Genomic DNA, 22,597 nt, shown 5'->3' with positions numbered 1-22,597 from the left:
TGATGATCACCTCTGTGTCACCTGTGGAAAAATCACCAGCGCAACCTTTGACCCATGGGGTCGGGAAAGGTCTACCCATAAGGATTTTAAACGGAGACATCTTTGTTGTTGCTAATGGTGACATTCTAATTTCTGTCAGTACAGCAGGCAGCAGATCAACCCAATTTCTGCCTGTATCAATACACGCTTTATTTAGCCTATCTTTTGAAGGGGGGGATTCTGAAATCCACTGCCGCTTCAATATACCTGTATATATTTATATCCTAATTAACTTCATAATCAAAACTTTAATCAATATTTATCCTGTATTATTATAATGATTATATCCAGTTATGATTTTGTTTTGTTTCTTGTTTTCTAAAGTGTGTATTTGGTCTCTGAGGAGTGACTGAGGGTCTGGCCTAGAGATGTGTGATGTGTCACTAAACACTGGCAACAAGGTCATATGTTTGGATTTTGAAGGTATTACACACCCCTAACATGTCAGGAGTGCAGTAACAGCGTTTGCTCACTTAGCCCGGCTTCCAGATATGAAATATGGATTTGTCTTTCATTTAATTTATTATGTTTTAGTCCTTTTATATTTCCATTTACTGAAACACTAAAGAGTCAAGATGAATATTGCCTGTGTTATTGTGTGTCCCTCTCACTAAAAGAAAGCACGTTATCAGTATGTTTTGGTAAGAACTAGTTAGAACTGGAGCTTAATCAGCTCCAACCTTGGAGAGACTGTGTATCTGTGTATGTGCGTAATATTCTATGTTACAGATCAGAATGGTGTACAATGGGCACCCTAAGAGATGGGTGGACTTGTTGTTCTGGACAAGCTGGCGCCTGCTCCAGATCTGGAAGGTCACTACGGGCCTAATTCCAGGGTGAAAGCATCAACAAGTGACACGTCAGTGGAAACGTGCATCAGATTAACTGACTCGAGTGGAAATTTACCATGACTGTGCATTGTCTCTGAGCCAATCAGAACCATCCACATCGCAGTAATGACGTGGATAAGACCTTGAAAACGGTATAACTGTTGGGACAATTGTATGTACGATAGGGCGAGGCAACGAGACGGTGAGAGAGGGAGCGCGGCCTACGAACTCCTTGTGAGACTTGAAGCTGGCTTCTGCTTTTGAAACTGCAAACTATTCTAAGTAAATTTTTCTTTTAATTAATTGCAATCCTGACTCTGTCTTCATTTCTTCACTACTGGTCCTGGGTCATAAGCTGTTAACCCCTAACAGTTTTGGTGGAGGATGCACGGGCAATCATTCATTGGTGACACCCCTGGCAAAACAACAAATAAGGTAGTAGAAAGCTTTAATTATTTGGATAGGGTTATCTGAATGGAAGAGATGGTAAAGGGGAACGAGAGAGCTTCACTTCGATAGGAGTGAGGAGTTGATTATACTTGTGTGATGGTATAAAGTAAAGTCGCTGATGGCATCATTACGGTTAACGGTAGAAGGCAGCGCATTGAAGCGTACTCAAGAAAGGGGGCCCCGGTGGGCATTTAGTGCGGTCACTACCCCTACAGGAGTACGTCCCTGGAACGGTGTGTGAGTCCAGTAGGCATCGCAAACCTGCGCTATCTCTTCCATCTCAGATAAGGGGATCCCAGAACTTAGAGTTTAGAAATTAGTGAATCAGGCAGTCAGGGAATAAAATAAATTACTAGTTAAAACAAAATAAAAATAGATTCAGGAGTTGCTTGCCAGGGATGCATCTGGAACGATCCCGAGTAAAATAAAAATTTTGACCCAAATTGGCACGGACCAGTATGTGTGACGTTTTCGTACAAGTGTCCTTTACAGTTTCATCACGCAGAAGCCACAGCTGTGTTGGGTAAAGATCGCCGCCTCCATCTCTTGCTGTCTCGGGTGAGTATGAACTTTGACTAACATATGGCTGATAAATTGTGACATGATCAGTAACTTGATCAGTCTTGATAATATATATTGAAATGGAAGAGAGCAAATGCTGTAACTAGCTTTGCTCTGAAGCCCTTTAAAAGAAATTTGCAGAACATATTTATAATAAAAAAAATTAAAACATGGCAGCAAGGTTTTAATTCAGATTGAAAAGTTAAACAGTAACTTGACTGGCTACAAACAGAGAGTGCTTATTAATGAATTTGTAAAATGGGTGGGGTTTAACCCCTGAAAGAAAAATCCCAGAAGATTACTGAGGGATGTTATAGTCTGATTGCCAAACGTAATAATGTCTGAAATTACTGGAATTGAGTTGTAGTCTGAAAAAAGGGCTTGAGATTGTTTTTGAAAAAGCGAAAACACCAAGATGTGTGAGCAGCCAGTCTTATCTGCCCCCTCCTCTCTCGCGCGCTCTTCTCTTCTCTGACTGTCCGAGCGAGTGCCGCTTTAGGCACCGCCTTACAGACTGGGAACTAGACTGAAACATGCCAGTTGCTAAATGACAGAGAGTTTTAATTGTGGTCAGCAGGGCCATTTTGTACGGAACTGTAACCACCCTGAAATGGTGGCAAATCAGCCCATCAGATTAAATTTTGTAGATGAAACAAAGTAAAAAGAAACAAAGAAGTGGCTTACACTCTGTCTAACAAAATAATGAAATATGAATTTAACGACTTACGTTAATATTTTTTAAGTAATGATCTATGAAAATTTATTAAAATTATGAGGTAAAATTAAAGACATTGACTGAAAAACGTGAGGCAAGAAAATGTATTAATAGTAACTTAGAGGTTTAAATGACAAATTTATGAAAAAGGTGGTTCCTGTTCCTCTAACTCTTTTCTGATAAAGTTAATTTGTCTCAATGTTGGTAAAAACAGTTTTTATAAAATAAATTGGTGTTAATATGTAAAAACCCTAGATGTTGGTGTTTTGGTTTCAAAAAGATAAGCTGGTGCAGAGCTGTAATAAAACAATTTGCTTATCTGAATCTGGCCCCCACCATTTCTGGTGCTATGGCCGAACTTGCTACAGTAACAGAGACTTAATCTGAGAAATGTATAGTTTCTAAATTAATTGTATGGGCAAAAGACAAAATAAATTATGATTAACTGAAAATGTGATCTCTGTCTAAGGATAGAGTTTAAAGGAAATGTTTGATATTTGAAAAAAAAAATTCAATTTCTAGCCAGATCTTATGCTGAGCTAGTGTGAGCAGTATAAAGTTTATGAAAACAGAGGGTACCATCCTGAATGACTCCGGGTCTCTTTCTCATTCAAAACCAGCTCAAAGCTGTTATCTGAGCCTGTGTCATAGGTGATAAGAGATTTATAGTACAAGCACAGTGCATCAGTTGAAAATCATAGAGACAGTGATTTGTTAAAAAGAGTGCCATTAGGAGGGCAATAATAAAGGTATCAAATGTTTTTAAATACAGAATTTTAATAAATTAACATTTTTAAATAAATTATTCCATGACCAGTGACATCGTTGTCTAATCTTAGCCACCACCATGCACAGGACCAATGGATCAGGTCACAAAGTCAGCAGGACATTAAATTGAGTGGACAGTGGTTATGGCTAGATGCACTGAGTATAATCTAACCACTAATATGTTGCGGTTTGAAGGATGTAAAATGGTATAAGTGATTAAGTAGTGTTATGATTAACCTGTCTCCATGTTTTACCTATAGTAAGCAGACTAAATGGCTCTGGTGACTCTTGAATGCACTTTCCCCGAGGCTCCAGAAAAACATCTGATCCATTTTAAGGGTCAAAGATCTCAAGCGATGACCAATGTGAATGAGGGTGATTCACCGAAGACGGGTAAGATCCTCTTTTGGCCAGCGGGGGGCGACCTAAGACATGGGGGTCACCGGCATTGGGCACTTCCAAGAAGGGAGGTGTTTTTATGTGAGGTGTGTATGAGAGTTGAACCAATGACTGTGAGGCCAGCAGCATCAGTAAGGGGGGACGCTGTGGTTGTAGGGGCCGAGAGTCCAGACAAGACACAGCAGGGCCTGCCCTAATAATGGCTCCTCTATACCGCTCACTCAAGTACCGCACTGTTTGTGAATGCCAGGGAAGACCCTGAGTGAAAATTATGGCAGAGGAGAATTTGGAGGCATGGTGGTGTCTAAAGATAAGGACAGCTGTTGAAGTTTAAACAGGAGGTCTGGATAACAAAAGGTATTTAACTGGAGTAACTTGAAGAAAATAATTCATAGCATAACTTATTTTGAGATGATTATATAGCTCTAATTGGAAAGTTAAACATTTAAATTTCTGATACAAATTTATTCTTTAAGGATAAACCAATTTTTTAAACTTTGTGAAGGTTAAAGGTTAATGAATTGAATATAAGAGACTATCCGTGTAAGAGAGAGAGAGACTGCTTGAGAAGAAGTGATGGTGCTCTGTCTGTTATCGTCCTGCTAAAGCTGAAACAAAACAAAAGCAATGATATCAGTACCAAAACAACCCAGCTGACATCTCTAAAAATCAAGGAATAATGAACAGACATGATTTGAAATTGGTTAAGAAACCATGTAAGAACTGAGTTGAAATATTTTTTTAGTTAAACACTAAAAGCAAATTTGACAAATTGGCTGAAGTCACTATCTAAATTATCCAGAGATTCCCTCATATTTCTGAAGGCAGAAGGGCGACCAAAAAGATCACTTCTAAAAGAAAAGTGTTAACCCCTAACACTTTTGATAATCCTGTTAAAATTTTCGACTTGTCCACTTGATTGTGGCGAATATGGTATATGAAATTTCCAGGTAAAATGAAGTTCTTTGGCTAGCAACTGTGTGACTTTGGAAGCGAACAGTGTTCCATTATCACTATCTATGACCGAATAATGTCTATATAATATATAATGTCTATATAATGTCTTTCGCCAGAGCTTTCACTAGCGTCTGTACATTTTCTCTTCCACACGGAAAAGCTTCAGGCCATTTAGAAAATCGGTTAACAAATACAAGCAAATATTTATTATTTCTGCAAGGAGGCATGTGCATAAAATCAATTTGAAAGTTTTGGAATGGTAGCTCAGGATGTGGCAAAGAATCATATTTAGTTGCTTTGTGCTTGCTGGTTTGAGCACACACCAGACAAGAATCCAGTATTAACAGAGTATTTATTTGAGCCGTTGCTATGCAGTAAGATCAATTCAACATTTGTGTAACTTTCTTTTTTTGACACGTGATACACCATGATAATTTCGACATAGCATAACAATTGAAGATGCAGGTAATGCAAGTCTTCCTTGTTTATCTCTTAAAATTTCATCTTGATCTGGTTTTACTTCATTGTCTGTCCAATGTGTCAAATCAGCTTGCGTAGGGTTAGCTTGTAATATTCAAATGTCCAAATCATTAGTCAATGATGAATTCATCATAGGCACCTCTGTGCCCCTTTCGCTTACATGTGGACTTAATTTCACTTCTTTAGCAGCCCATTTCGCTATTTCATCTGCAAATCTGTTTCCTTTGGCCTCATCGGTTTTGCCTGACACATGTCCTGCTACTTTGATAACAGCCAGTTTTGATGGTTGTTGTGTTGCATGAATGAGCTCCGCTACAATGCTAGAATGAGCAATTGGCCTTCCATCTGAGGTTTTAAAATGTCTTTCTTCCCATAATTTAGTAAAATCATAGACTATATGCTATATGCATATTTGGAGTCAGTGTATATATTAACACACTGACCTTTTGACAATTGACAAGCTCTAGTTAAAGCAAGGAATTCTGCGACTTGTGCTGACCTGTATGGCAAAGAGTATGCCTCAATTACACGATTAGGTAATTCAGCAATACTATAACCACACAAGTATTTATTATAATTTGGTTTGAAACAGGATTACCTCTGTGAGCTTGGGGTAGGATTACAGCGTCTCTGCACGTACAGGTGAAACTCTTGAGTGTAATTCAGGAAGCCGAGTACAGGAGGTCTCATAAGAGAGGATTTCAAATGTCTGAATGTTTGGTCCATTTCAGCTGTCCATGTAATGTCCTCTGTGTCCGCCAGAGTAGCAGATCGTAGGATTTTGAACCCTTGCTGGGGTCGTGTCCACGTCATTGCGAATTTTCCAGGGTAAATGCAAACAGTGGCTGTGTTTGGCGATCAACAGGAATGCTGAAGAAGGCGCTACAAATATCCAAAACAGTAAAATATGAAAGTTCAAAAGGAATATAATTAATTATAGTTTTCACATCAGGTACAATAGGAGATAATGGTGTTACTAACTCATTAACTTTTCTCAAATCCTGAGTTAGGCGCCAAGAACCATTTGGTTTCTTGATTGGATTTATTAGTATATTATAAGGTGAATGAGTGTGTACCAGGATACCTTGAGCCAGTAATTTATCAATAACAGGAAGAATACCCTCCACCTTTTCTTTTGAGATGGGGTACTATTATAAACAGGCGTTTCTGTTTTTAGCTTAGCAAAATAGGGCTGGACATCAATGAATCCTGTGTCATCCTGATGGGCCGCCCAAAGCTTGTGGTTGATGCCCTCAATTTCTTGTCTGAGCTCAGTTGCAGACTCGTCTTCGAGGAGAACACTTCCTAACAGTGAGAGAGTAGGCTGCAGGAAAGTTAAGATAAGTTGCAGAGAGTCATCATCAAAGGAAAGTTGAATACCCAATTTATGCATCAAATCCCTACCCAAAAGGCAGAATGGAGAATTGAAAATTCATGCCCAATTCATAGCCAGAAATTGTGTAATGTTTGGAGTAGTTATGCAGATTAACTGTGCAGTTTCATTGTTCATATTATTTAGGAATGTATTTTAGAACAACGGACAATTTTCTTCAATAGGAATCGCAGATTCCTCAACCCATGCTTGTTTAAATCTATTAAAAAATGCAACAGGGCTTTCTCTCATTGCTGCAAATGAGATATCTTGTTTAGCAGAAGACACTTTCAGCAAAAAAACAGTCAATTGTTTGAAAAATCTTTGACTTTACTTGAGCTGGACCATACCCAATCAGAATTGTCTTCATTATCGTCATCGGAATCAGCAAAAAACAGCTCATGTGGTTTAGACAAATCAAGAGGCTTAGAATATCCAGCTTTTCGAGACACTGCACGATGTGTATCAGGCGGTGTATCATATTTGGGGTTTAAGTACTCAATTTCCCCAATCATTTCATCCTCCGTAATTTCTGCAGGCAGTGTTTTAGTCAAAATAAAACGATAATCTCGCCCTGTCAGTTGACTGTAGGCTGTTTACCATTTCAATACTGATACAAATTGATGTGTTGTTTTAGAAGGATCCGGCAGATCTTTGCAGATTGCCCCTGCTTCCGTAACACTCAAGGGAGTAATTTTAAATCCATCGGGAATTTGTAAAAACGGAAAAACTTCCACGGATATGAGGGATTAGTCAAGGACTTCGAAACTTCAGAATTAACACATTCATACAGCGGTAGGTACGCATCAGATATTAGCTGCAGTGGATTGGTTCCAGCAGATGTAAACCATACATTCCAATGTAAACCATTCAAACATTCAAGCATAGAATACATCTTCCTCAGAGAGAGGGACAAGAGACCCTTTGACCACCATGCTGAGACCAACATAAAATCTATCAGGACCATTGTGTTTTTATTATGACATGTTATGCTATGTATATCAGCCCAGTTATTAAAAACAATAATATATAATATAATAACAATAAAACATATTGTAGGAACTATAACGGTAGTAACATATATGCGGAAACCTAAAGCTGGGCTTTGTTGGCTCCTACTCCTCATCACTACTGTCACTTCCACTGTCTTCTGAGATATTCTCTGTTATTCTGGACTGAGAGCTTGACTTGTGCTGTCCTTGTTTGGAAGGCAAAATGCCAATTTGTCTCAATATATATGTGTAAAGTTGCCATTTCATGCAGTAATATGTCATTTTTAATGGTTATTTATGTTGATATATTTGTTTAATGTCTGTTTTATTACAATATAAATCAAATCATAACATATTTACAAAAATAGAACAGATTATACAAGCAAGTGACACATCAGACCTTATACAATCTGACTCCACTGTTGCATAACGTCCACATACGTGGACAGTTAGTTTTTGGTGTATAAAAACTACATTTTACTCTAAATTTTAGTTTAAAAATGTATTTATATTATTATACTAATATTAATATTATAATATTATACTTATATTTATTTATTTTTTATTTAGCTCAATTGACTTCATTGTATAAAAGTTTTTCACAGATATACCTGGGTCGTTTGGCACATGGCTATCGCTGTCAGCCATCTTGGATTAAAGATGTCATCAAGCAATGAATATTTGTAATACAAGACAGTAGCCACTGTTACAATACTGCTGTCAATCTAGTGACACTGCCCTCAATTGGTTTGGAGAAAATTACCATATTAAATGACCCTAAATGTGGACACCATGCATGAAAGGGTTAAGCAAAGGACAGGTCTCCTTAGATCAGGTTTAGGGTTAAATCAATTGTTTTGTGTTGAAGGGGAGGGGAGGAGGAGCGTGTCGCGCGGCCATGGTTTCTGTCAGGTCCTGTAAGCAAATATAACCGGCCTCCTTGTGGCGCTTATTATTCATTCTTTATTGTCGTTTATCTGACTGCAATTCTTTTAAGTTAACTATGTCTGGAAGAGGCAAAGGCGGTAAGGGTCTCGGTAAAGGAGGCGCTAAGCGTCACCGCAAGGTTCTGCGTGATAACATCCAGGGAATCACCAAACCCGCCATCCGTCGTCTGGCTCGCCGCGGCGGCGTCAAGCGCATCTCCGGTCTGATCTACGAGGAGACCCGCGGAGTGTTGAAGGTGTTTCTGGAGAATGTTATCCGCGATGCCGTGACCTACACCGAGCACGCCAAGAGAAAGACCGTCACCGCCATGGATGTTGTGTACGCACTGAAGCGACAGGGACGCACCCTGTACGGCTTCGGAGGTTAAACGCCTGAAATCTAGAAAAACTACAAATCCAACGGCTCTTTTAAGAGCCACCCACTCTCTCGCTTAAATAGTCATATCACACCAATGCTGGGAATATGTTAGATACATTTTTTTAACTGATAAATAAATGCCTAATGTAACAAATATTTCATAAGTAGCCTTTTTATATTATAAAAATATTTCATAAATAGGTTTTTTACAAGGGAGAGGTTGTATTTCAAAATCAGCTGCAGAATCATAATACAAGTGGTTCATTAAGCCTGTTTTATATGCCCCATAGTGTTCCTACAAAGACAAATTGGCCCGGGTTCTTATGGGTTATATATCCTTTTACATAAACAATACTGTTCTGAATAAATAACAGAAATGTTATTTAATAACAATAATAATAAAAATAAATAAAAAGTTATATTTGCGTTCTATCACCGTCATAATGCTGTTGAATTGCACTGAAATCAGCTTTTGGCTGATAGTTACATTTAAGTTCTAATAATGTGTATTTCAGAGAAGATAACTATTGCACTTCAAAGTGATTTAAAGAATTAGGAAGGAAAAAAATGAAAAATGTAATGTTAGTGGTAATGTGGTTGCTAACGTGGTCTTAAAAAACAAATTTTTAGCAGAGCTTTTGATTGATTTGATTTGTTACTTGTTCATTTTTCAGTTTTAATATAAAGTGCGTTACAAATAAAATGTATTATTATTTATTAATAAATGGGCTTTTGTGTAGGAGGGAATTTCTGGTACAAAATTTACTTTTAAAAAGGAATCTATTACTTTATTCTAAAATATATATATATATATATATATATATATATATATATATATATATATATATATATATATATATATATTCGGATTACATTATCTTGCAGAATATTAGTCTTCAAACTTTTATTAAAGCAAAAAAGCGGGAAATGAACAAAGGAAACGGAGTCTGTGCGGGGTGGACCTTCAAACATAAAGCGGTAGGCGGGGCTAATACTTGGCCGTCCATGATTGGCCCTCGTTCCTCTCGCGATGCAAAGAATGTCCAATGACCTTTTATGGGTTCGCCCCGTATCTCTTGCTAAATTAGCATATGGCGGTGAATAAATACCTCTGTATCGCTTCAGAGCTCACATTGATTCTTCAGCATCATCATGCCTGAACCAGCGAAGTCCGCGCCTAAGAAAGGCTCCAAGAAGGCCGTTACCAAGACCGCCGCAAAGGGAGGAAAGAAGCGCAGAAAGTCCAGGAAGGAGAGCTACGCTATCTATGTGTACAAAGTGTTGAAGCAGGTCCATCCTGACACCGGCATCTCCTCTAAAGCGATGGGCATCATGAACTCTTTCGTCAACGATATCTTCGAGCGCATCGCCGGTGAGGCGTCTCGTCTGGCGCACTACAACAAGCGCTCCACCATCTCTTCCAGAGAGATCCAGACCGCCGTGCGTCTGCTGCTGCCCGGAGAGCTGGCCAAACACGCCGTGTCCGAGGGCACAAAGGCCGTCACCAAATACACCAGCTCTAAGTGAGGTGTTCGCTGACCTTAACCACCCCAAAGGCTCTTTTAAGAGCCACACATGTTCTCGTCTAAAGAGCTTTCGTTTTATCCTGTTTGGATCACTTGACAATTTGGAGTACCGTAATATGAATGCTGGGTATTCTCAGCCCACAACCAATTATTTAGGCCTAGGGCAGTATATTAAATAAAATATGGTATCACTAATTAACTAGTTTCAAAGAAAAAGCATTTGTGCAAGAACAAAATTACCATGCTGCGTTGATACTTTAAAGAAAAGTCTGTTTTGACCTTAACTATTTTTAAACCTTACCTTTTAGTTTCATCAGCCATGTGTGCAGATAAAATTTAAATGCAAGTTTGAGTAAAAGGAACATATAACCTACAGATATTTCTTCCTAATTTAAAATAAAAACATTTTCATTTATAAAAATAAAATTAAAACAGCTCCACAGCTGATTGTGTGATGAATTTGTAGAGCGGTAGAAGATCAGCTAAATACACGAGAGAAACCGTTTAGGGCCTCATGGGTCAGTAGCAATAGTTTATAACTGATTCAGAACTTAAAATTAGCTTAAAGATTATAAAACTGTTGATATATGATCACATTTCCTTGACCTGGTAGGAGCTCTCGCAGCTGCGTTCTGGACTAACTGTAGCTTGATTATTGAGGATGCAGGCCCAGCTAGAAATGCATTACAGTAATCTAGTCTAGAGGTCACGAATGAATGTTTCAAGCTTAGTTTATTTTTTAAATATGATTGTTGAAAGATAAGTTGCTGTATAATATAACAATCGTTTTTTTTGCTGTAGAGCAGTGGTTCCCAACACACACACCACCCCATGCTTTTTTATTCACAAAAACCTGTGTAAATGTATTATATAGTGTTATTATTTTTCATTGTTACTTTTTAAACAAAGAAATTCAAGATATATTAACCTTCAGTGTTAATATATAATCGAACACCGAATCTTGCCTGATACAAAATGTCTGCTCTCAACTGTCCGTGTCATTATTGTCTGATTCTCCAGATCTGGACTTCATTCAGGCACATCCAGTCTGGTGTGGACTGTCTAGAAACCACTCTGTTTTAACATGTACAGAATGAGGCCTGGCATTGTCTTGCTTCCCAGGAAAGATGTCATCTTAATGCCATTAAATGTCTGTACAATATCAACATATGCCTTAACCTCAGTGGTGCCACACATGGATGTCTGCCCTTCCGTTTGCACCGTTCAACCTCCAATCCATGACAGATATTTGCTCTTGAACCTGTTGCTGAAGAAAGTTTGGATGGTTCCTTTTGTCTTTGAGACTGAAAGATCAATGTTCTTTCATCAAAATAAGCTGATATGTGGACTCGTCTGACCACAGCACACATTTACACTGTTTTAAATCATCTGAGATGAGCTCGGGTCCATGAACTCTGTGGCATCTCTACATTGAACTGATGTTTAGCTTTTTGCATAACAGATTCAAGTGACATGTCTTGATGCAGCGTCAGATTGTGTTGTTAGGGGTTAACAGCTTATGACCCAAGACGAGTAGTAAAAAAGGAAGTCCAAGAGACAGGAGTGTAATTAATTACCCCTGTCAATTTTGCCTAAAACGCCTGAAAAAAAGGCATACCCAAAATATATTGCATGCTGTGCTTGAACCATGTGGAGGATATGCATGGATTTAGTCTCTTCTAAAAGGTGACACTCTGAGGCAGGGCCGGACTGGGACACAATTTCAGGCCGGGAAATCCTACACCCATCCAGGCCAATATGCACCCAAAATAAAATGTAGAAACACACTTCCCTTTTTTCTGTAGAAACAGAAACCCTCACTTCCCTTTTCCTTTTCTTAATTTTCCCTAATATCTCTCTGTCTATATCTATTTTAGTACAAATCAAAGTATTGTATTTAAAACAAAATTTAATTTTTATGTTTTAAGAAAAAAAAAATGTTTTATTAAATATCCCAAATTTAGCAACACTATATTGCATACAATATGTAAAAAAGAAATAGTAACTTATTTTGCTTATACTCTGTCTGGCTGAGTCTGAATCTGATGAGTGATCACTGTACCACAGTGAGTGCTAGGATGATTATCTCCACCTTCTTTTGATTAAAAAAAGGGGGGAAAAGTTAAGCCTCACAAATGGGCAGACATAGGGTGCGTCTCAATCAGCTCCCTGGTTCAGTAGTCATCCCACAGACTAATTCCCTGACATTTAATCAATTTACAGTAAAACTGTCAAACCATAACTATATATATATATATATATATATATATAGACATATATATATATAGTTATATATATAGACACACAAATCCTCCTTGAGATGATTAGAAATTAGGTTAATAAAGCAATTTCTGGAGCAGTTCCACTACTGTGAGTGACAGACAGTGGGTTTTGGAAGGACATTCAAATGCATTTCAACTTAAAAACGTCACATCATTGGCCCGCTTTAGACCTGTACTTTAATTTCCCTTATTAATACAAGTTATTTTTCTTAACAAGGAAACTAGAGTACCAACTCTAGCTATATGCCATCTGCAATTATACACCAATTTATTGAGATATTAAAAATAACATTAAATAAAACATTTTTAAAATGAACTAAGTAAACAATTTATGACTTAAAGGACGGTAGCTCTCCAGGGCCAGGTTTGGACACCCCTGCCATATTGTTTTGTTCTCTGAATAACAAAGAAATTATTAGAAACCATAGGGTTAAATTACATGAGAAATTCCTTATATAATAAAATTGTGCATCTATTTTAACACTACACAAAAAGAACAGGAATTTCCATATTTTTTGTCTCCATACAAGTTAACGTAACTCTATAGTAAACGTAGTCTATGCTGTGTAACAAAGACCCAAGATCTAAAGTTAATGTAACGCCACTTTCTTCGCGTACTCAGTGTTTAAACTGGAAAGAAACTCATTCAATGCAGTTTTGGGTGGCTCTTAAAAGAGCCTTTTGGGTTTGATGCGGGTTTAGGCGCGCTCTCCGCGGATGCGGCGGGCCAGCTGGATGTCTTTGGGCATGATGGTGACCCTCTTGGCGTGGATGGCGCACAGGTTGGTGTCCTCAAACAGGCCGACCAAATAAGCCTCGCTGGACTCCTGCAGGGCCATAACAGCGGAGCTCTGGAAGCGCAGATCCGTCTTGAAGTCCTGAGCGATTTCTCTCACCAGCCGCTGGAAGGGCAGTTTGCGGATCAGCAGCTCGGTGGACTTCTGATAACGGCGGATCTCTCGCAGAGCCACGGTCCCGGGCCTGTAGCGATGAGGCTTCTTGACGCCGCCGGTGGCCGGAGCGCTCTTACGGGCGGCTTTAGTAGCGAGCTGCTTCCTCGGGGCTTTACCACCGGTGGATTTACGAGCGGTCTGCTTTAGTGATGTCCGGTTCGCGAACGAATCGTTCTTTTTAACCGGATCTTTATAGTGAACCGGTCGAACCAGTTCACCAAATCGAACTGAATCGTTCTAAACGGTTCGCGTCTCAAATCAGGGCTGATCCCACAAATACTGTAGATATTAACTTTCTGCCATCAGTGACAGTCTCTCAAACTAGAAATAAAACGAATATCTTGAAGTAGATGCTGTAACTCCAATCGTTAGCTGAAGTGAGATGTTTTGCTGAGAGATCTGATGAACTCACGAGCAGCTGATACTGAGCATGCGCGTGTAACCGAACGTACCGGTTCGGTTGTCGGACCCTCGGATCAGCAGTACAGAATCAAAACCGTTTCTATCGGACACGTTCGATACTGAGAACCGATGAGCCGATGAGCTGCGCATGCGTGTTATTTGTTCAGAGGAACGAAATGCAGGTTAAGTGTATTTAAAACTTATCACGTTTGGAAACATTATAACAAAGCTGTCACTGTATTATTTTAAAGTTTTGGAAACAATAGATTGTAAAACGGTCAAATTAAACATTTATTTGTTTTATCAATAATGCATGATATTTTCAGGAACAGCTTTTATCTTATTTAATTTCTAAGTCGATAAAGATTTTAAAATAGATGTAATCAAAACAGTAGCCTATGATATAGACTATTCAGCTAGCAGCAGTTCGCAGCTCAGCACCCTGTGCTCAGCACACACACACACACACACAACACACACACACACACACTGATACAGCGGTTCTCGAGTCAGATCGACCGGTTGCAACGGATCACTGGTACAGAATCGAGAACCGTTTCTATCGGACACATTCGATCTTTCGGACATGTTCGATTCTGAGAACCGGTGAGCTGAGATACTGAGCATGCGTGATAGCGTCGTAACCGAACTGTTTCTCTCGGACTGGGACAGCTGATGCTGATAATACATGAGCCCGGGTGAACTGAGGATTTGTGTAAGTATTATGTCAATGTAAGTTTATTTAATCCGTGTAAAACATCAGTGTGTGCACGACAGTGACAGTGACAGTCTCTCTAGAAATAAAACTAATATCTTGAAGTAGATGTTGTAAATCGATTCAGTTCGATTTTGTGAACTGTATTGAGTGCTGTTGCTAAACATAAATGAAAAAATGTTTCCAAGATGATGATGATGTCAATTATAATTATTACTATACTAAGTTTTGATTACAAATACTTTATATGGATGTGTTTGAATGTATATTCATCCGCCGGGATGATAGAAATGACGTCATTACGTAAAGACGTAAAAGAACCGGTGATCCGGTTTTTTTAACCGGATCATTGAAACGAACTGTCCGAAAGAACCGGTTCGCGGAAAAGAACCGAACTTCCCATCACTAGTCTGCTTAGTTCTTGCCATGGCTGGAGTTAGTTAGAGTCCTGCTTGCGCTGGAAATGCTGCTTTATGTGACTCGACTGCTTTTATAGCATTGGCCGCCACGCGCTCACAGTGACGCGAGAGGGTGCCGAGCCTTATGATTGGCTAATATGTGACGTTTCCTCTTTTCAAACACGCGGAGGATTTCCCGCTCGAGCTGCTTCTGTTGACTACATTAAAAGAGTACACGACACCTCCCTTTCATCCAATATATTATATTTATTTCTGAAATACTGGCCTTAATTCCCAGTGGCTGCGCAGATTTCAGATTATTAAGCACCGCAGCCAGAAAAGACACTAGAGGGTTGCCATCCGCCCCGTTAAAGAGATTTTCTGTAGAGCAGCCGCTACTAAAGGGGGAAGACCCAGAGTAACATTGATCAATTTATCCTGAAGCTGACGTGCATATTGGTTGCCATTTCGGAGAATTTATTGTTATATTCAATAAATTTCAACTTTTACAACTAGGTTTTAATTTTAGGACAGGTTGGTGGCAGACACGTTGGGGGGGGGGGGTTGTTTAACAAACTTCCACATCTTGTGTATCGTTGCAAAACAATAATTTCACTGGTTTGCGTGATCATTCCCATCACGATCAGAGGTTCATAAATATTAAGAAAGTGCGCTCTTTATCAGATTAAGTGGGTGGCTCTTAAAAGAGCCTTTGTGTTTTAACTGGAACCCGTTTACTTGGACTTTGCGGGCTTCTCGGTCTTTTTGGGCAGCAGCACAGCCTGGATGTTGGGCAGCACGCCGCCCTGAGCGATGGTCACTCCGCCCAGGAGTTTGTTCAGCTCCTCGTCGTTGCGCACCGCCAGCTGCAGGTGACGGGGGATGATGCGGGTCTTCTTGTTGTCCCGAGCGGCGTTTCCAGCCAACTCCAGAATCTCAGCGGTGAGATACTCGAGCACAGCCGCCAGATAAACCGGAGCACCGGCACCGACGCGCTGAGCATAGTTGCCTTTGCGGAGCAGCCTGTGAACACGGCCGACGGGGAACTGCAGTCCCGCCCTGGAAGACCGAGTCTTAGCCTTTGCTCTGGCTTTGCCGCCTGTTTTGCCTCTACCACTCATTTTTGTTGTTAACAGTTAAAATGATCTCAGTCGAATTAAAGAAAATGGACAACGGCTCTCCTCGCACTGTCTTTATACGAGAGTGCCAGTCGCTCATTGGTTTAGAGTCTGAAGAGATTTCTACCAATCACTGAACTTCCCTCCAAAGCCCAACCCCCTTTAATAGCGGGAAAAATAATGCGCTCTTATTTGTGACTAAGATGAGATAGAAAAATAGGTTCTATTGCTGAAATATTTGATAGAAAATTCATATAAATGCATTATTTATTTATAAATTATAAATAATATTATATCACTAATTTAAACATTTTTTTTCTGAGTGCAGTTAATATGTGTAAACATTATTTGTGCAAACAACATACTTGAACTAAAATGGTGAAACGTTTCAAATAATTTGAGTTACTGGGGTTTGCACACTTTAACATGGAATATGGATATTAATCGCTGTCAAAAGTGCTACACCTTTTTACGCACACTGTCTATTCTGGGCACATCGATCATTGATCATCATACTGTAGTTTTTTTCCTATTGTAATATCGGAGTTTAATCTCTGCCTTTATTGTGTGTGGGGTTGTTTGCTGTGTAGTTCTGTCTGTTCTGTGCTATACAACATCCCATTTGCACTGTAATCATCAATGTCTGAACCCCTTTCTTATATTTTAATCAATGAATGTTTTATTATTCAAAAAATGGTTAAGTGATGAGACTTATTTTATGTGGTCACTTATTTTATTCTTATTAACGTTACTTGTTTAGATTCCATGAGTATGTGGCCACCATTTAAAAAAAGTTTATTGGCTTTACCTTCCAGAATGACAAAATCAGTAAACAAATTACAGGAGTTGCTCTTTTTTCAGAATTAGTGGTTGGCTCTTAAAAGAGCCGTTGAGGAATAAACCTTATTTGTTTGTACTGATAAGAATTACTTCTTTTTGGGAGCTGCCTTCTTAGGCTTGGCGGTTTTAGGCTTTGCCGTCTTGGGTTTCGCTATCTTGACTTTTTTGGGGCTCTTGGCTGCTTTCTTAGCGGCTGCTGGCTTCTTTGCCTTCTTGGGGCTCTTCGTCGCCTTCTTGGCGGCTGTGGCGGCGGGTTTCTTGGCCTTCTTGGGTGACTTCTTGGCGGCTTTGGGCTTCTTTGCCGCTGCGCTCTTGGGCTTCTTGGCGGCGGCGGGTTTCTTGGCCGCGGGCTTCTTCGCTTTAGGAGCCGCTTTCTTGGCTGGTTTCTTCTTGGTCTCGGCTTGCTGCTTGTTGAGCTTGAATGAGCCCGAGGCGCCGGTCCCCTTGACCTGCACCAGAGCGCCTTTAGTCACCAGGCTCTTGATGGCGATCTTGACGCGGGAGTTGTTCTTCTCCACGTCGTAGCCGCTGGCGGCGAGAGCTTTCTTCAGCGCGGCGAGGGACACGCCGCTCCTCTCCTTGGAAGCGGACACAGCTTTGACGATGAGCTCGCCAACGCCTGGACCTGCTTTCTTGGCTTTCGCAGCGGATTTCTTCTTGGGCGATTTGGCCGGGGCGGCAGCAGCCGGGGCGGTTTCTGCCATCTTTCTCTTTCTGATCGGATCTAAAGTCTGTCAAACGCTGTTCTAGTTTCAGCAATGAATGGCGCTCGCGCTGCGCTGCTCTCTTTAATAACCCATGAGAACCTTATAGACTCAACCCACTCGCTCGGTTTCTGTGCGCGTCCACGGGCCCCTCACGCGTGTTTTCTTCTATTACATTTGGGGCAAAACTGAAGCGGTAAAATAGTTTGTCACATTTAAAACAAAGTGAACACCAAGCATAGGTTATGAGCTTTCATTAGAGACTAAAACATGCCAGGAGGAAATGTTTATTTTGCCTCCATCATATCAAACCCGAGGCGAGCATCAGCCACGGGGAAAAGCCGCATGTAAATTTGACGGATAGTTTAAGTGTAAAAGTTGCTAAAAAACCCAAACGCGTCTACTGTGTGTTCAGCAGACAGTCTGAAAGAGACGTTAATGAATTCAGCATCAGTGAGGGCGTGAGGAGGCTTTCATACAGCTGTTGTTTTGGGCAGCTTGAAGCACACGAACATCATCCGGAGGATCCCAGTCTCTCTGTGACTCTCATGTCCGGCCAGCAGATGATCTGTCCTTATAATAACAATAATCACATTAATAAATACACATGATCACTCAGGTGTTAATTTTTTAACTTAATCATCATATTTGTTTCTCCTCATCTCTCATTCGTCTCAGTCTTCAGCATGTGAATGAGAATTGTTTTATAACTCATCTGAATGGGTTTTCCTTGTTTGAATCTGGTTAGCATTTCTTAAGTCATTTCCCTTATATTCAATACATGAGGATAAATAAGGTCTCTTTGGATGAAAGTGTCTCCTAAATGTTTAAATGTAAATAATAAACACAGGTGTAATTGATAAAATAATCGTATCATTACAGTATATGTTTGATACATTTGCACAAATGTTGTGTTTTTTTGTCAGAATATATACTAGCTCAGCTCTAACCCTGAACAAATACACCAGATCAAGATAATAAAGGTGTTCACAATTACACCGGTGCGTTGAATGTGCACTATGTAATATTTTTGCAAATAAATATCCAAAAACCAGTATACCAGTGTTATATATTTTGTTCAGTTGAGTTTTTACAATCTCTCCAGCGGCCTTGCTTAGCTCCACAGCACTCGGTCCTGCTCTGCTTCATACAACAGTAATGTTAATAACCACATCCATCAACATGATTTCTGCCCGAGTCCTATCCAGATTCTTTTCCACTGGCTGAGGTGAAGACCACATGTCCCAAGATACTGCGCTCAAACTTGGCGTCATCAAACTACGCCTTTGTTTTGAATGGGCGACCTCTAGAGGACGGAAAAGTTGCATAGTGCACCTTTAAACTGGGATTGGTTGGTCATAACTGGGATTCGGTGTAGTAAATCAAACTCAGTTTTTAAAAGAAATCTTGTGTATGATATGCTTATATAAATCTCGAACAAAACAAATGTAAATAAATAAATTAAATGGAAGATCAACCGTGTTAAAGAGGAAAAAACGTATGATTCTTATTCATGGGCATTGTGAACATTATCTTAGACAACTCATGTGCCTTTGTCCCTTTTGTTGGGTAAAACAGTTAAGGACTCAAACCCAAATGCGATGAATGAAGACAGTTGTCAGGAGTGCAGTTTTAGTGAAGAATAGTTTGCAGTTTCATCAAGTTGAGTTCACAAGGAGTTTGTAGGCCGTGTGCTCTCTGCGTACTTCTAATTTCTCGTCACAATTATACTCTTTTCAAGGTCTAGCTATGTCAATAATGCAGGTTGAATGATTTTGAAAATATCTAGTCATAGAAAATTTTCACACATCGGCTGATGGGCTGAAGCATTATCTCCATCAATCAAACTGCTGATGTTGGAACCCTGCATTAGGCCCGTTGTGACCTGCCATGTTGTGAATATGCGAGGACAGAAGAAAAATGCTTATATATGGCAATATATGCTGTATATATCTTGTAAAATGTTTTTTTTTTTTTTTTCAAATAAACTCAAATATGATTTCTGGGCAATATTCTGAGCCCGGAGCCCTCAACCGGACAGCACGCCAAATACGCATAATCTTTACTCTATTTAATTTTATGTGAGTGAGAACTCGTGAAACATTAAAACATCTCTCAGTTGTTCAGACATTGACACATTTCTAAAAGTTGTTTCTTGGATTAGAGAACATTACGAGGGTTTTCTGACCCTGGAAAATATTATTGTTATTAATATAAATTAATATTGCTCTTGTGAAAAGAAATGGGGCTCTATTTCATATTGCATAACCGTGTGTCATGCAAGGCAGTCGTAAAATATGGAGAAATGTGCAAGGTGGTCAGTTGAGACGCAGTGTATCAATTGCACCCCGCACTAGAATCCTATTGCAGCACATGCAATTTAGTCCACACGGAGACGGGTTTAGCTGTATACGTATACATTTTGTACCGTTTCAGCATTTCGTCCACACGGAACTGGCGTTTTGGAAGCATGAATTCGATATTTTTTTAACCGGGTCCCAGAGTGGATAAATCTGAAAACGACAATCTTCCGTTTTCGTGTGTACAGCCAGTCCTTATATTTTCTGAAACCGTGATGTCATCACACTACGTCCAGCACGGTGAAAGAGTTAAGGGATACAACTACGGGCACTGGGCATGTGCACATCAATATCGCGTCATATAATTAAAGTTTTTTGCATTATTGTAAGGGTATGTTTATGTTTGAGGTAGGTGTAGGCATTAAAGGACAACTCCGGTGAGAAATGAACCTAGGGGTAATTAACAGATGGTTACCGAGTAGATCGTTCTCTGTGATGCGTTTTCATGAAAATCGAATGTAAAGAGTTTTATCTAAATACAGATTAGCTTATAACACTAGTCTATGGGGCACAGGGTAGTGAAATTAAATCGCTAGTTAATACCACTAACAAGGCTCAAAACAGCCTCACAATAACACGGTAGCATGATGAGGGTCCCTACATGCAAACCGAAGCATTGAGAACTTTGTAATAGTACAAACAGTTTAATAAGAAGACACTTTATAAAGATTTTTTCAAAGATAACGCATTTCGCGTTCACGGACAGGCGCCATCTTGAAAAAGAGTCTCAACGAATCGATCCACGAGCGCTGTTCTAAGTGAGCTGGTCGATAGGAATTAAGTTTAAGTAATGTAATAACATGGACATTTTTATTTTTATTTATTTATTTTCTCTGTCGCGTTCAGTGTTTTCTTCTGGAAACAACGGACCATATGAGATTCCAAGTCACAGTTCATCACTTAGCAGAGCTCTCGTTGCTCGACGAGTCGAGACTGTTTTCCAAGATGGCGCCTGTCCGTGAACGGACTTTATAAAGTATCTTCTTATTGAACTGTTTGTACACTTACTAAGTTCTCAATGTTTCGGTTTGCATGTAGGGACCCTTATTATGCTACTGTGTTAGTGTGAGGCTATTTTGAGCCTTGTTAGTGGTATTAACTAGCGGTTTACTTTCACTACCCTGTGCCCCATAGACTAGTGTTATAAGCTAATCTGTTTTTAGAGATAAAACTCTTTACATTCTATATTCATGAAAACGCATCCCAGAGAACGATCTACCTTGCAACCATCTTTTAATTACACCTAGGTTCATTTCTCACCGGAGTTGTCCTTTAATAAAACACATCTGTTAAGTAGCAAATAGTGTATTGGTTGTTATTTTATTGTGAGATTTTGCCTCACCTCCTACCACTGCTATACCCCTTCTAGCCACATGCTCTTCTTCTCCGTTTATTCTGTGGCAGAATTAAAGCGCCACACACTGGCCTGGCATGCAAACTACATCGTTTTTAGTCGGTTTCAGTAATCTTGTGTGGACGCTGATATTTCTTGAAATGAGGAGGGGGAAAAAAGATTGGATTGGGAAAGCTCTGGATTCGTGTGGACAGGGCCTTAGTTGCACGATGAAATGCTTTTCTTGCAGTATTTTTCCAAACATGAAATCTGGCAACCATATGCACGCAAGCTCTCTCTCACGCGCGGATGATCTGAAAACACCAATAAACAAGTAATCTCCATTTGACGTTCTGCTTAAAGGGTTACTTCAGCGATTAGCATATGGCTTTGTATCAGTAGAAACCCTGGAGTATATTCAAATGATTGTGCTTTTCCCCCCTCATATCCCCCTGAGACGAGAGATTTATGCATTTTATTTCTGGAAAAATTCCTCCTATGATGCAAACTGACGATTTTTGCATCATAGGAGGAATGTTTGCCCGAAGGCTAAAGACTACAGCCAGCAGAGGGAGCCATTTCCGCATGTTTTGAATCTGCGCATGAGGGATGGAGATCACACTCAGCTCTCATCACTCCTGCAGTTAGTGCTCAGTGCTGTCCTCACGCGGTGACTCACTCATTATATTGAACAGACACGTTCAGTTTTTAATTGTAGTGTCTTCTCTAACTCTGTCACAGTAATCAAGTTGGTGGCGTTGGGAATGGCCTCACAGGGCAGCGAAGCATTCTGGGAATTGTAGTCTTTCATCCCCATGAGACAAAAATACATTTTCTGTCTTTTCTCAGTCTAGAAGACACCAATTTCAAAAATAATTTCACATTTCTACTACATTGATGACCCAGTTTAAATATAGATTCATCTTCCCAGCGCTGAAGTACCCCTTTAACGTGTCATCCAGTCTACATTTTAGACTTGTCTTTTTTCGTCAACGATATTGCATGTTTATATAACGTTAGTCACAATGTAGGCTAATGTTATGCAGTGACCGATGTACTCTGAAAGCATGCAAAAACATCATAGGCCTACCTCAAATC

General features: G+C 39.7%; 5 protein-coding genes across 5 annotated transcripts; 2 read left to right on the top strand and 3 right to left on the bottom strand.

The window, feature by feature from the left end:
• Positions 1-8,546: 8,546 nt before the first annotated feature.
• On the top strand, positions 8,547-8,988 carry LOC137065228 (histone H4). The gene has a single exon (XM_067436822.1). The coding sequence runs from the start codon at positions 8,567-8,569 to the stop codon at positions 8,876-8,878; it is 312 nt and encodes a 103-aa protein (XP_067292923.1). The 5' UTR covers positions 8,547-8,566; the 3' UTR covers positions 8,879-8,988.
• A 1,028-nt stretch (positions 8,989-10,016) lies between these two features.
• Positions 10,017-10,409, top strand: LOC137064965 (histone H2B-like). Its single transcript, XM_067436524.1, has one exon. The coding sequence runs from the start codon at positions 10,021-10,023 to the stop codon at positions 10,393-10,395; it is 375 nt and encodes a 124-aa protein (XP_067292625.1). The 5' UTR covers positions 10,017-10,020; the 3' UTR covers positions 10,396-10,409.
• A 2,792-nt stretch (positions 10,410-13,201) lies between these two features.
• On the bottom strand, positions 13,202-15,149 carry LOC137065006 (histone H3-like). Its single transcript, XM_067436578.1, has 2 exons — positions 15,107-15,149; positions 13,202-13,817 (listed from the first exon to the last, which is right to left on the bottom strand). Exons 1-2 carry the CDS (start codon positions 15,147-15,149, stop codon positions 13,375-13,377), a joined length of 486 nt encoding a protein of 161 aa, XP_067292679.1. The 3' UTR covers positions 13,202-13,374.
• A 719-nt stretch (positions 15,150-15,868) lies between these two features.
• On the bottom strand, positions 15,869-16,284 carry LOC137064671 (histone H2A-like). The gene has a single exon (XM_067436134.1). The coding sequence runs from the start codon at positions 16,263-16,265 to the stop codon at positions 15,879-15,881; it is 387 nt and encodes a 128-aa protein (XP_067292235.1). The 5' UTR covers positions 16,266-16,284; the 3' UTR covers positions 15,869-15,878.
• Positions 16,285-17,114: 830 nt separating this feature from the next.
• On the bottom strand, positions 17,115-17,806 carry LOC137064819 (histone H1-like). Its single transcript, XM_067436345.1, has one exon. It carries the CDS (start codon positions 17,804-17,806, stop codon positions 17,189-17,191), a length of 618 nt encoding a protein of 205 aa, XP_067292446.1. The 3' UTR covers positions 17,115-17,188.
• Positions 17,807-22,597: the final 4,791 nt, after the last annotated feature.

The sequence above is a fragment of the Pseudorasbora parva genome, chromosome 25 (genome assembly GCF_024679245.1).
Source record: "Pseudorasbora parva isolate DD20220531a chromosome 25, ASM2467924v1, whole genome shotgun sequence".
Classification (NCBI taxonomy): domain Eukaryota; kingdom Metazoa; phylum Chordata; class Actinopteri; order Cypriniformes; family Gobionidae; genus Pseudorasbora; species Pseudorasbora parva.
The sequence above is the reverse complement of the archived record's forward strand: the minus strand, read 5'-3'. Positions and strand labels throughout refer to the sequence as shown.